The 13,500-nt window shown below is 43.4% G+C and overlaps 1 protein-coding gene across 4 annotated transcripts in view; it reads left to right on the forward strand.

Annotated features, from left to right (window-relative positions):
• LOC115162586 (arf-GAP with SH3 domain, ANK repeat and PH domain-containing protein 3) overlaps positions 1 to 12,807 on the forward strand; it is a 52,275-nt gene extending 39,468 nt beyond the window's left edge. Inside the window, exons 20-27 of one of the 4 annotated variants that reach the window (XR_003869582.1) lie at positions 6,167 to 6,234; positions 7,074 to 7,181; positions 7,930 to 8,140; positions 8,422 to 8,707; positions 8,962 to 9,166; positions 10,074 to 10,205; positions 10,532 to 12,377; positions 12,482 to 12,807. Coding sequence is in view for 3 of the 4 variants with exons in the window: in XM_029714036.1 (XP_029569896.1) it covers positions 6,167 to 6,234; positions 7,074 to 7,181; positions 7,930 to 8,140; positions 8,422 to 8,707; positions 8,962 to 9,166; positions 10,074 to 10,205; positions 10,532 to 10,606 (1,085 nt within the window). In the remaining variant the exon portion in view is untranslated. Of the gene's footprint in view, positions 1 to 6,166; positions 6,235 to 7,073; positions 7,182 to 7,929; positions 8,141 to 8,421; positions 8,708 to 8,961; positions 9,167 to 10,073; positions 10,206 to 10,531 lie in introns of all 4 variants that reach the window. The other 3 variants (XM_029714038.1, XM_029714037.1, XM_029714036.1) reach the window with 3 other exon arrangements.
• The last annotated feature ends 693 nt before the right edge of the window (positions 12,808 to 13,500 follow it).

Raw genomic sequence — 13,500 nt, forward strand, 5'->3', positions numbered from 1 at the left:
GATTTCATGGCTTTCGAAGCTTCTGATAGGCTAATTGACGACATTTGAGTCAATTGATGGTATACCTTCAAACTCGGTGCCTCTTTGCTTGACATCATGGGAAAATCAAAAGAAATCAGCCAAGACCTCAGGAAAAAAAACTTCTAGACCTCCACAAGTCTGGTTCATCCTTGGGCGCAGTTTCCAAACGCCTGAAGGTACCACATTCATCTGTACGAACAATAGTACGCAAGTATAAACACCATGGGACCATGCAGCCTTCATACCGCTCAGGAAGGAGACGCGATCTGGCTCCTAGAGATGAATGTACTTTGGTGCGAAAAGTGCAAATCAAACCCAGAACAACAGCAAAGGACCCTGTGAAGTTGCTGGAGGAAATGGGTACAAAAGTATCTAATATCCACAGTAAAACAAGTCCTATATCGACATAACCTGAAACACCGCTCAGCACGGAAGAAGCCACTGCTCCAAAACCGCCATAGAAAAGCCTGACTATGGTTTGCAACTGCACATGGAAACAAAGATCATACTTTTTGGAGAAATGTCCCCTGGTCTGATGAAATAAAAATAGAATTGTTTGGCCATTAATGACCATCGTTATGTTTGGAGGAAAAAGGGGTGCCTTGCAAGCTGAGGAACACCATCCCAACCGTGAAGCACTGGGGTGGCAGTATCATGTTGTGGGGGTGCTTTGCTGCAGGAGGGACTGGTGCACTTCACAAAATAGATGGCATCATGAGGGAGGAAAATTATGTGGATATATTGAAGAAACATTTCAAGACATCAGTCAGGAAATTAAAGCTTGGTCGCAAATGGGTCTTCCAAATTAACAATGACCCCAAGCATACTTCCAAAGTTGTGGCAAAATGGCTTAAGGACAAAGTCAAGGTATTGGAGTGGCCATCACAAAGGCCTGCCCTCAATCCTATAGAAAATGTTGTGGGCAGAACTGAAAAAGTGTGTGTGCGAGCAAGGAGGCCTACAAACCTGACTCAGTTACACCAGCTCTGTCAGGAGGAATGGGCCAAAATTCACCCGACTTATAGTGGGAAGCTTGTGGAAGGGTTCCTGACACGTTTGACCCAAGTAAAACAATTTAAAGGCAATGCTACACTCAATTAGTATTTGGTATGTAAACTTCTGACCCACTGGGAATGTGATGAAAGAAATAAGCTGAAATAAATCATTCTCTCTGCTATTATTCTGACATTTCACATTCTTAAAATAAAGTGGTGATCCTAACTGACCTAAGACAGGGAATTTTTACTAGGATTAAATGTCAGGAATTTTGAAAAATTGAGTTTAAATGTATTTGGCTAAGGTGTATGTAACCTTCCGACTTCAACTGTATGCATTTGTCACTGGCCTACACACAAATACCCCATTAATGTCAGTGGATTTCTTTTTTTTATGTTTACAAATTAATTATAAATGAAAAGCTGAAATGTCTCGTCAATAAGTATGCGACCCCTTTTGTTATTGCAAACCTAAATAAGTTCAGGAGTAAGAATTTGCTTAACAAGTCACATAACACTGAAATTGTTGCATGTTGCGTTTATTTTAGTTCATATAAACAGTGCATTCAAAGTATTCAGACCCCTTGACTTTTTCCACATTTTGTTACGTTACAGCCTTATTCTAAAATCAAATCAAAATCAATCTACACACGCTGCCACATAATGACGAAGCGGAAACTCTTTTTTTTTTTTTTTTTTTGAAATGTTTGTTTGCAAATGTATTAAAAGTAAAACACCTTATTTACATAAGTATTCAGCAGACCATTTGCTATGAGACTCAAAATTGAGCTCCTGTTTCTACAACTTGATTGGAGTCCACCTGTGGTAAATTCAATTGATTTGGGCATCATTTGGAAAGGCACACACCTGTGTGTGTGTGTGTGTGTGTGTGTGTGTATATATATATATATATAAGTCCCTCACTTGACAGTGCAGGGACCTATTATTTATTTTTTACTACTTTCTACATTGTAGCATAATAGGGAAGACAACAAAACTATGAAATATCACATATGGAATCATGTAGTAACCAAAAAAGTACTGAACAAATGTAAATATATTTGAGATTCTTCAAAGTAGCCACCTGTTGCCTTGATGACAGCTTAGCACACTCTTGGCATTCTCTCAACCAGCTTCACCTGGAACATTTTTCCAACAGTCTTGAAGGAATTCCCACATGCTGAGTACTTGTTGGCTGCTTCTCCTTCACTCTGCGGTCCAACTCATCCCAAACCACTCAATTGGGTTGAGGTTGGGCTATTGTGGAGGCCAGGTCATCTGATGCAGCACTCCATCACTCTCCTTCTTGGTCAAATAGCCCTTACATAGCTTGGAGGTGTGTTGGGTCATTGTCCTGTTGAAAAACAAATTATAGTCCCACTAAGCGCAAACCAGATGGGATGTCGTATCACTGCAGAATGCTGTGGTAGCCATGCTGGTTAAGTGTGCCTTGAATTCTAAATTAATCACTGACAGTGTCACCAGCAAAGCACCATTACACCTCCTCCATACTTCACGGTGGGAACCACACATGCAGAGATCATCCGTTCACCTATTCTGCATCTCACAAAGACACAGCAGTTGGAACCAAAAATCTCAAATTTAGACTCATCAGACCAAAGGACAGATCCCACCAGTCTAATGTCCATTGCTCGTGTTTCTTGGCCCAAGCAAGTCTCTTCTTCTTATTGGTGTCCTTTAGTATTGGTGTCCTTTAGTAGTGGTTTCTTTGCAGTAATTCGACCATGAAGGCCTGATTCACGCAGTCTCCTCAGAGTTCAAGTAACAGTCTGAGGGGCAGTTAATTGACGATTTTGGAGGCTGTTAACTCTAATGAACTTATCCTCTGCAGCAAAGGTAAGTCTGGGTCTTCCTTTCCTGTGGCGGTCCTCATGAGAGACAATTTCATCATAGTGCTTGATGTTTTTTTTTTTTCCCAAAGGTTTTATGGACTTACAGTTCATATGAGGAAATCAGTCAATTGAAATAAATAAATTAAGCCTCTTGAGTGATGCAGCGGTCTAAGGCATTGCAATCCAATGCTAGCTGCGTCACTACAGATCCTGGTTCGGTACCGGGCTGTGTCGCAGTCGGCCGCGACCGGGAGACCCATGAGGCGGTGCACAATTGGCCCAGCGTCATATGGGTTAGGGGAGGGTTTGGTGGGCCGGGATGTCCTTCTCCCATCGCGCTCTAGCGACACCTGTGGCTCATGCATGCTGACATGGTCGCCAGGTGTACTGTGTTTCCTCTGACACATTGGTACTGCTGGCGTCTGGGTTAAGCAATCATAGTGTCAAGAAGCAGTGCGGCTTGGCGGGGTCGTGTTTCGGAGGACACAAGCACTCGACCTTCACTTCTCCTGAGTCCGTACGGGAGTTGCAACGATGAGACAAGACTGTTACTACCAATAGGGCCTAATTATGATATTTTTTGTCCCCAAATCTATGGATTTCACATGATTAGGAATACAGATGTGAATCTGCTAGCGTGAATCAGAAAACCAGTCAGTTTCTGGTGTAACCATTTGCCCCGTGCAGCGTGACACATCTCCTTCGCAGAGTTGATCAGGCTGTTGATTGTGGCCTGTGGAATGTTGTCCCACTCTTCAATGGCTGTGCAAAGTTGCTGGATATTTGCGGGAACTGCAACACGCTGTCGTACACGTTGATCCAGAGTATCCCAAACATGCTCAATGGGTGACATGTCTGGTGACTTCGCAGGCAATTAAAGAACTGGGACATTTTTCAGCTTCTGGGAATTGTGTACAGATCCTTGCGACATGGGGCCGTGCATTATCACGCTGAAACGTGGTGATGCCGGTTGATGATTGACATGACAATGGGCCTCAAGATCTCGTCACGGGATCTCTATGCATTCAAATTGCGATCGATTAAAATGCAATTGTGTTTGTTGTCCGTAGCGTACGCCTGCCCATACCATAACCAAACTCCGCCACCATAGGGCATGCCCACACAACGCCATACACGCTGTCTGCCGGTACAGTTGAAACAGATTAATCTGTGAAGAGCACCATTCTCCAGCGTGCCAGTGGCCATCGAAGGTGAGCAGAACCTGGTGAGGACAACGAGCAGAGCAGATGAACTTCCCTGAGACGGTTTCTTACAGTTTGTACTGAAATTCTTCAGTTGTGCAATCCCACAGTTTTCACCAGCTGTCCAGGTAGCTGGTCTCAGACAATCCCGCTTGTGAATAAGCAGGATGTGGAGGTCCTGGGGCTGGCGTGGTTACACATGGTCTGCGGTTGTGAGGCCGGTTAGAGAATTTGCCAGTATGTCCAAAACGACGGAGGCAGCTTATGGTAGATAAACATTACATTCTCTGGCAACCGCTCTGGTGGACATTCCTGCAGTCAGCATGCCAATTGCACGATCATTCAACTTAACCTGTTGAGGACAGACGTTGCGCTAGCGGAACCCCGTTCCGCCTGCGGAACCCCTAGCCAACAGCCAATGGCATCGCACGGCGCGAAATACAAAACCAACTAAAATACCACAATTCAATTTTCTCAAACAATCAACTATTTTACACCATTCTAAAGATACGACTCATTAATCTAACCACATTGTCCGATTTCAAAAAGGCTTTACAGTGAAAGCAAAACATTAGATTATGTTAGAGTACAGACAAATAATCACACAGCCATTTTCAAAGCAAGCATATATGTCACATAACCCCAAACCACAGCTAAATGCAGCACTAACCTTTGATCTTCATCAGATGACACTCCTAGGACATTATGTTATACAATGCATGAATGTTTTGTTCAATCAAGTTCATATTTATATCAAAAACCAGCTTTTTACATTAGCATGTGATGTTCAGAACTAGCATACCCACTGAAAACTTCCGGTGAATTTACTGAATTACTCATGATAAACGTTGACAAAATACATCATTATTTTAAGAATTATAGATACAGAACTCCTTTATGCAATCGCGGTGTCAGATTTTAAAATAGCTTTTTGGCGAAAGCACATTTTGCAATATTCTGAGTACATAGCTCAGCCATCACGGCTAGCTATTTTGACACCCACCAAGTTTGGGGCTCACTAAACTCAGAATTACTATTAGGAAAAATTGGATTACTTTTGCTGTTCTTCGTCAGAATGCACTCCCAGGACTTCTACTTCAACAACAAATGTTGTTTTGGTTCCAAATAATCCATAGTTCTATTCAAATAGCTCCGTTCATGCATTCAGGTCACTATCCGAAGGGTGGCCCGCTAGCGCATTTCGTGACAAAAAAATTCAAAATATTCCATTACCGTACTTGGAAGCATGTCAAACGCTGTTTAAAATCAATTTTTATGCTTTTTTCTCGTAAAATAGCGATTAATATTCCAACCGGGCAACGTTGTATTCATTCAAAGGCTGAAAGAAAAAAATGGAGTAGTCTCACTGTCCCCAGGCTGACCACTTACAAATTATGCTGCTGTTCTTTGCCCAGAGACAGCAGACACCCCATTCCACTGTCTGGCGGCTTTAGAGAGCCAATGGAAGCCTTAGAAAATGTCACGTTACAGCACAGATGCTGTAATGTCGATAGAGATGCAACAGAAGGACAACAAATTGTCAGGCAGGGCACTTCCTGCATGGAATCTTCAGGTTTTGGCCTGCCATATGAGTTCTGTTATACACAGACACCATTCAAACAGTTTTAGAAACTTTAGAGTGTTTTCTATCCAAATCTACTAATTATATGCATATTCTAGTTTCTGGGCAGGAGTAGTAACCAGATTAAATCGGGTACGTTTTTTTGATCCGGCCGTGAAAATACTGCCCCCTATCCCAAAGAAGTTAAGACATCTGTGGCATTGTGTTGTGACAAAACTGCACATTTTAATGGCCTTTTGTCCCCAGCACAAGGTGCACCTCTGTAATTTATCATACTGTTTAATCAGCTTCTTGGAATGCCACACCTGTCAGGTGGATGGATTATCTTGGCAAAGGAGAAATGCACACTAACAGGGATGTAAACAAATTTGTGCACCAAATTTGAGAGGAATAAGCTTTGTGCATCTGGAACGTTTCGGGATCTTTTATTTCCGCTTGCTGTTTATATTTCTGTGCGTGTGAGAGAGAGACTAAACAAGCTGTGGTATCTGCTCTCTCTCTCTCGTTATCCAGTGAACTCATCAGGAGAGACGGCCCTGGACATCGCCAGGAGACTGCAGCACTCCCAGTGTGTAGAACTGGTAAGACATGACTGACACTAGTTGTGACTGAAATGGCACCCTATTCCACATAGGACTCAGGTCAAAAGTCGTGTACTATGGGCCCTGGTCAAAATTAGTGCACTACATCGGGAAATGGGTGTAATTTGGGACGCATCCACTGACCCTTAGTTTACAGTCAACTCCCAGTGCTAATACAGGCTTTATTTTCCTACTAGCTCCCATCTCTCCCTGCTGAAACCTGCTCAGACCGTGTTCAATTTCCTGTCTTCCTTCCTATCATTATGGAACAATAAATAACAAACTCAGTCTCAGATTATTTGTCACAAGTAGCTCGTTGCTTAATCCTCATAGTAAAGTGTTGTCCGTTTTTCAGTTCCTGTCCTCTTATACTTGCGTGTGTAACTGGACAACTGTATCTAATATTTCCTGTTGAAAAAGGGATAAGCCAAGTTACCTGATACTGAAGTTATTGTTTCAGTCAAGGTTGGGGTCAATTTTTTTTCCAGTCAATTAAGCCAAGTTACAATTCCAAATACACATTTTCCAAAGTGAAAAGAATTGGAGTTGGAATTTATTGAACTTGACCCTCTTTTGTGACAGATTTAAGTAGGTGGCCAGCACACGTGAGATTTGGTTCTGGGTTCTGAGACTACAGTTTCAGTGGTTTTAACAGTTACCCCAAAGCTTGAATATGTTAATTCAATTTCTGGATGATATTCAAGTATTTAATGCATTTAATCACTACTGATAGGAGCATACAATGACTTGTATGTTTTGTACTCTGAGTGAAATATGGATTTGTAGCTGCATGATTGACGTGTATCTGCGTATTTTGTGTGTGTCTGTGTGTATTTTAGCTGGAGCTGGCCCAGAGTGGGAAGTTCAACAGTCAAATCCATGTGGAGTACATGTGGGAGACACAGAGCCAGGACCTGTACGACAGCGAAGATGAACTGGATGAGAGGGTACACACAAACACACACACACACACACACCCAGCGAAGATGACCTGGACGAGCGGGTAAGCACACACCCCTGTACCACTAACCACTACAACCAATACACTGGGGTAGGAAACCCTGGAGTGCTGCAGGCACTTCATGTTTTTTTTGTTTTTTTTTACCGACCTGGAAGACCAGGTGTGTTGCATTTTAGGCAATTACTGAACTGATTTATGAGCTCAGTTGGTCAGGTGTAGTGCCTAGTTGGAACAAATCCTGCAGTACCTGCAGCATTCCAGGAACAGTGTTGCCTACCCCACACTAGGGTTTAGCATTTCCCTCTGAGTCACTCTGCTCGTATCGCTCACTATTACACTTGACTTAGTCATGGGGAGATGCAAGAGCAGGTGAGTGAGAGCCAGATGCCCTGTTGGGTTACTTTAGAAATGCATCCTTCCTTCATAGTTTCCCTGAAGTAATTATTCATCTAAAGTGGTTGGATTGGTGGAAATAACGCGGTGGTCACTTTGCTTTCACCTATCCAATCACTTAAAGATCTGTTCTTACCTCAAGGAAACAATGACGGAAGGTTGTGTCTTTTGAAGTATTCGAACAGGGCCAGATACTTTGCCATAAAGGAAGCCTCAGGTAGGCGAGGTGGAATTTTCACCATATTGCTTACACCTTTCAGATCCAAGTGTCTAGGGGTAAGGGCTGGGCACTAGGCTTCTATGGTCATTAAACAATGAATGTCTCCCCCTCTTCCCCCAAGGTGAGCCTCTTACCCAGGAACCTGCGCTCGTCTCTGCCCTATAACGTGGGCGTGGGCGCCTCGCCCTCCCGCTGGAGCTTCGCCAACGCCCCTGTGGCGTGTAAGACCTACGAAAATGTGGACTTCTTGTACCGTAACCCCCCCGCCAACAGTGCCCCATCTGGCGTCCTCAAGCCCCCACCGCCGCTGCCCGCTAAAGCCATCATGAGAGGTGAGCCTCTGAAACACACACACACACCTAATCTGTTTCCATTTGATCTCCAAACACTGAAATGAGGGCTCGATTGCAATTTCTCTTTCCATGATTCCTCGCATCTACTTCTCAACTGTAGTTGAGGAGCTTCCTTCGTATCTTCCTCACCTTTTGAAAAGAAGGCAAGGATGCAAGGAATCAAGGAAGAACTAATTGAGAAAGACTGCCATACAAAACAAAGTCGGTTCCTGTGCCTCTCTTGCTCACCTGCTACCGTCTCCCCCTCTCCCTACCTCCAGGTCTCTCGGACCCCCAGATATCTGTGTCCACCCAGGAGGGGGGCCGCAAATCCCCCCGGCGCTGCTGCTCTAACCCTGCCCCCCAGTCCAGCCCCCCCTCCCCCATGTTGGAGGGTCAGACCCAGGGGGGGCGGCCACCCAGATCACCCCACGGCCAGGGGGGTCAGATGAGGGGACAGAGACCGACCGCAGCATGGGAGGGTCAGGCTAATAGTGGCTCATGGTCTGGGGCCTTAGACAGCAGCACCAAGTCCAGCTCCCCTCAGAACCACATAGGACCCGTCAGGTAATAAATAGCAAGATGTTTTTTTACTTTAAAAGCCCTTTTCCTGATAGAAGCATCAAACATTTGTTTTGTCACAACACCCATTTAAGAAAGATAATTCCCATCCTAAGAACTGTTTTGGGGAATACAGCTTTTGTTTTGCTGTGCGCTTTTGGACAGCAGGGCACAGTTACTTTATCTTACAGCGCCCTCTATTGGCACCTAGTGAATTTCCTCGGGGTAGTCAGTAAACGATTCAATTCTTCCCCACATAGCTCAGAGAAGACGACATCGTACAGGCGGACCAACAGTGGAGGACAAGGGAAGTGTTCTACAGCCGTGACCTCTCCCAGCTGTGTGGCACTTGGCAGTCAGGAGGAGCTCTACTGCAGCTTCGTGACTAACGACTCCGCCCCCGGCTCCACACCTTCAGCCTCACCCGTCACTGTGCCCGCCCCGCGCCCTCGCAGAAATGCCATGGTACATATAATAGGCTACCGCTAGCATGCACGCAGAGACGTTAAACATTTTCGTCCCCGAGTTCACCTGGATATGTAGAAAAACAGCTTAATTTCCAGAATCTCACACTATCCCTTTTAACGTTACTGTCTAATCTGTGTATATCTAATATGGTTGGTATAAGTATGTGTTCTAACGTCGTATAACTACTGTACAAGAAAATAGTAATCAATCAAATTGATTGATTTGATAAAGTTTTTTACATCAGCAGATGTCATAAAGTGCTTAAGCGGTGATGCGCGGGTTGACTCATAACCTGCAGTCCCCGCCGTTATATCTGCAGAGCGGGCGGGTTTATGGTCGCCAAATATTGTGTGGATGAAGGGCGGGTGGGTGGCGAGCGGATTGGATAAAGAGAAAAAATAAGTAATCCATAAATGTCAAGTTCAGATCTATAGGCTACATAAAGGTTTTTCTTGTATTTCTTAGGCCATTAGTGCCTAAGCATCAGGGCCTAAATGTACGCGCTCCAAATAAATGTTGAAGAAAATGTCATTGCTCAATAAATCTTCGAGAGATTTAAAGGGGAACTGTACAGTGCGTTTTCTATATTTGCGGTTTAAGGTTGGGTGCGGGCCCCAGATTTTTATCACATATTATCAGGCTGTTGAGGATGGCTTATTAGCAATTGCGAGTGGGTGCGAGTAAACAAACAGCTGACCCGCGCATCACTATAACACAATGTGAAAATATGAGCAATAGAATATAACCGAAAAGACTGACATGGATATCATTGGCTGCTTATACTCCACATTCAGCGAGTAGGCATTTTGGTACATACTGTATGCCTGTATAAGATTGTGTCGGTAAAGTGCATCTGTCTGTGTGTGTGTGTGTGTGTGTGTGTGTGTGTGTGTGTGTGTGTGAGGCATCTAAGAGCCGGCCGACACAGAAGAAGGTAAAGGCGCTGGTGGACTGCAGAGCTGTCAGCTCGGACCAGCTGGCCTTCTTCAAGGATGAGGTCATCGTAGTCACAGCCACCGAGGACCCCCACTGGTGGGTGAGTAGAAATAAACCTCTAATTTACCGTTGTGTATTTGTTTTATATTTTAATTCATTTTTTAATAAGAGGTTTAACACAAAGTTCAGCTGGTTAGTTGTCTTCCAACCTAACTCTTTTTTTTTTAACCTAGTCTCATTGAGAGAAATCTCTTGCTATATTTTATCACGAAAAAAAATGTTTTTTCTTTGTATCATGTTCAGCATAAAGACAAAAAATACATAGGCATAGAGAGCCCTTACATTCATTTCCCTGTATCTTAAATATATCCCTCCATGTTCCTCCGTCTATCTGGTCATTGATCTTGATTGTTTCTATGCCTACAGGTTGGCCACATCGAGGGCTATCCATCCAGAAGTGGGACATTCCCAGTGAACTATGTCCATAAACTAGGGGACTGACTACATAATAACCCTACAACCTAAGCCCTTATGCCCTACCCTAACGCTTACTACGCCACTTACCTGGGAAACCAAAAGGCTCTAACGATATTCTGAACTTTGATGTGTTGTGATCCAAGGGCTATATAATCTGCATACACTCAATTGTATATACAGACAGTGCACTTAAGGAAGTCACTATAAAATGAGTGTAATCTAGGCTTTAACTGATCAAAGCACAGGGAGGAATGCCACCCTAAAAGAAAAGAGGGATGAGTAAATCCTCCCTCCACCTTTGACCACTCCAGTTGTAAAACATACAAGTATTAAAAAGTATTTACCACAACTCACTGCTCGGGGAGAATGATAACTACAGTCCCAGCCACATAACTGTTGGAGAAGTTGGAGGAGCTAGAATTTCTGCGTGTGTTTGTGCATGCGTCAGCCTATGGGTGTGAGCGTAACTGTTGGATTACCTGTCAATGGCATACATACTGTACTATACTGGAGTCTGGAGAAGAGAGAACATGTGCTGTATAAGAGAGGATGAATAGCCTACGTTGTCCACTGCCTTCCTGGAAACTAAAGAGACTAGGAGATTCATGCCATGTCATTCACAGTTGTCGGGACTCTGAGCCAGATGCAATGAATACCTGCTCAGTGACCGGTGGCGTTGATGTCTGGGGCTGGAACGACCTGGAACTGAAAGCCAGACAAAGTGCCTTTGTGGCTGCCAGCCTGTCTCCCTGGGCCTCCGGGGCTCTCAGGCTGCCGCTCTGAAATGGAACCCCATCCCCTAAGCTGGTTTTGGATCCAGACTCCAGCACCGACTGGAGGTCTGGCTGGAGCCTGCGTGATTCAGTTTCCTCCAGATGCAGAGGAGTCTACACAGTATGCATGGTTTGGCAGGGGACAGGAAGAGACTGTCACTGCAGTGAAATACACAAAGCTGGATATTCACTAGGCACCAAATGGACTGAAACAGGAGAAGACTAAATGAACTGATTGAATAAGAAATGTTCATGTTCATATGCGTTGCAAAATGTTGTCTGTTACTTACTCTAATGCACCAGGAATCCGGCAGAATACTGTTCTCAATACAATTTCATAAGCGCTTTTAATGCCACTAATAGGGAACAAAAGCTCAGTATGAGATCTGACTGTTAAGTGTCTTGTACAACTGGTTCATCTGTCCACAAGTAAAACTATGCCTGCTATGGGCATGATGGGCTCTTGTAGGACAGACCACAATACAACCCTTTGAGACAAGGATCTGTAGCTTTTTGGCTGTGCAGGTGTTTCTCCGCCTGTTTGCATTCCTGTAGTTCGACAAGGGGTTATTGAAGGTTTGTTTAGCGTTCTATAGATCGACTCACTGCCAATAAATATACAAGCAGAGAACTGCATGATCGCCTGAATGTGCATGGATCCAGGGACGGACTGTAAAATGAGGGCAAACCATTGAGTGCATGTTGTACAAATGTAAAAAAACACACATGTTGCACGTTGTTGGAAACATTTTATATACAACATTTATATCACCCAGTGTTGTAAAATTGCTGAGTGTCAGATTCGATGCATTATCTTTATATACTGTACCAAACTTTCATCTTCCGCTACTCACGTGCTCTCATGTAAATGATACTTGTTAGTTGTGAACATCAATTTGTTTCTATAAACTCTTATCTGTGCCAGTGGAGCAACAAGGCATGGGGTTTGGAGTAGCGGTGGACCAAAGGGCCCAGTCAGTGCACTCTACTGACTCTACCCAACTGAGACAGAGGAATGAGAGGTGTGCCGGAGCCCCCCGGGGCCCTATATACACTTCATTTTAAGTTGGACCGTGAGCTTGAATAGGGCTGCGTCCCAATACTCTTCTATCATTTTATTTTATAGGTACTATCGGATCAGGGGTTGGGAGGGAAGAAAGCCATTTGACATTACTGGACTAATGGAGTTTACGGCGAGCTAAGTGAAGGCACTTGTTGTTCTTCCATGTCTTCCTATCGTTGACCATATACAGATCCTGAATCGATCTCGAAGGTTGAGACGACATCACATGTTTTCTGTGGAGTTCTATCTTACATTATCAATATAATGGAATATTTCTGTCATTTCATTATTAGCAACTATTTGTAATATGGTATGTTTTGCACTCTTTGTCCTTTCCACGTGATTTTTAAGCTCCACTAGCGATTTATTAAAGAACACTGTTAAAACGATCAGATGTTATGCTGTATTCCATATTTGTATTATGGAGAGTTTGGTCACTTTCAGAATGGATTTACATTATATACATGTATTGATGCATGAAACTTTTATCATACATAACACATGAATGATAATTATGTAAAATATTCATGGCCAAAAAGATAGTGTAGAGCAGAATGCCTGAGATGGATTGCATGTGATAGATACTGGAAACAAAAATAGTTGAAAATTATTTTTCTGATGTGCTTAGAAATCTCATCCTCATGATGCATACTCGTATAGATCGAAATACTGACGGTATAAGACTGTAGTTTTATGGAAAACATCCAATATGACAGTTTTGTAAACTAGATGTTAGATGAGAGTAACAAGCTAATAATAGTTTGCATGTATTCATAAAGCTCTCATTAAAACATGTTGACCATTTACAATCACTAAAAATGTATTTAAAATCTATGAATCTATTCATGCCAGTTAATCTGTTTGGTTACTCTCCAAAAATAACTACTACATTTGTGAAATGGGAGCTTATTACAAATGGAATTAAAACGGAACACTCAATTAAATTTGTATAACATCCCTCAACCTACACGTAACAAAAACACAAACGTCCTCCACCCCGATTTACCTTCCAACCCACTCTGTCATCCACCTCAAACATCAGCCAAAGCCCCTAGGATTAATACAGTACAGCTCCGGTCACC

Source organism: Salmo trutta, chromosome 25, assembly GCF_901001165.1.
Source record: "Salmo trutta chromosome 25, fSalTru1.1, whole genome shotgun sequence".
NCBI lineage: Eukaryota > Metazoa > Chordata > Actinopteri > Salmoniformes > Salmonidae > Salmo > Salmo trutta.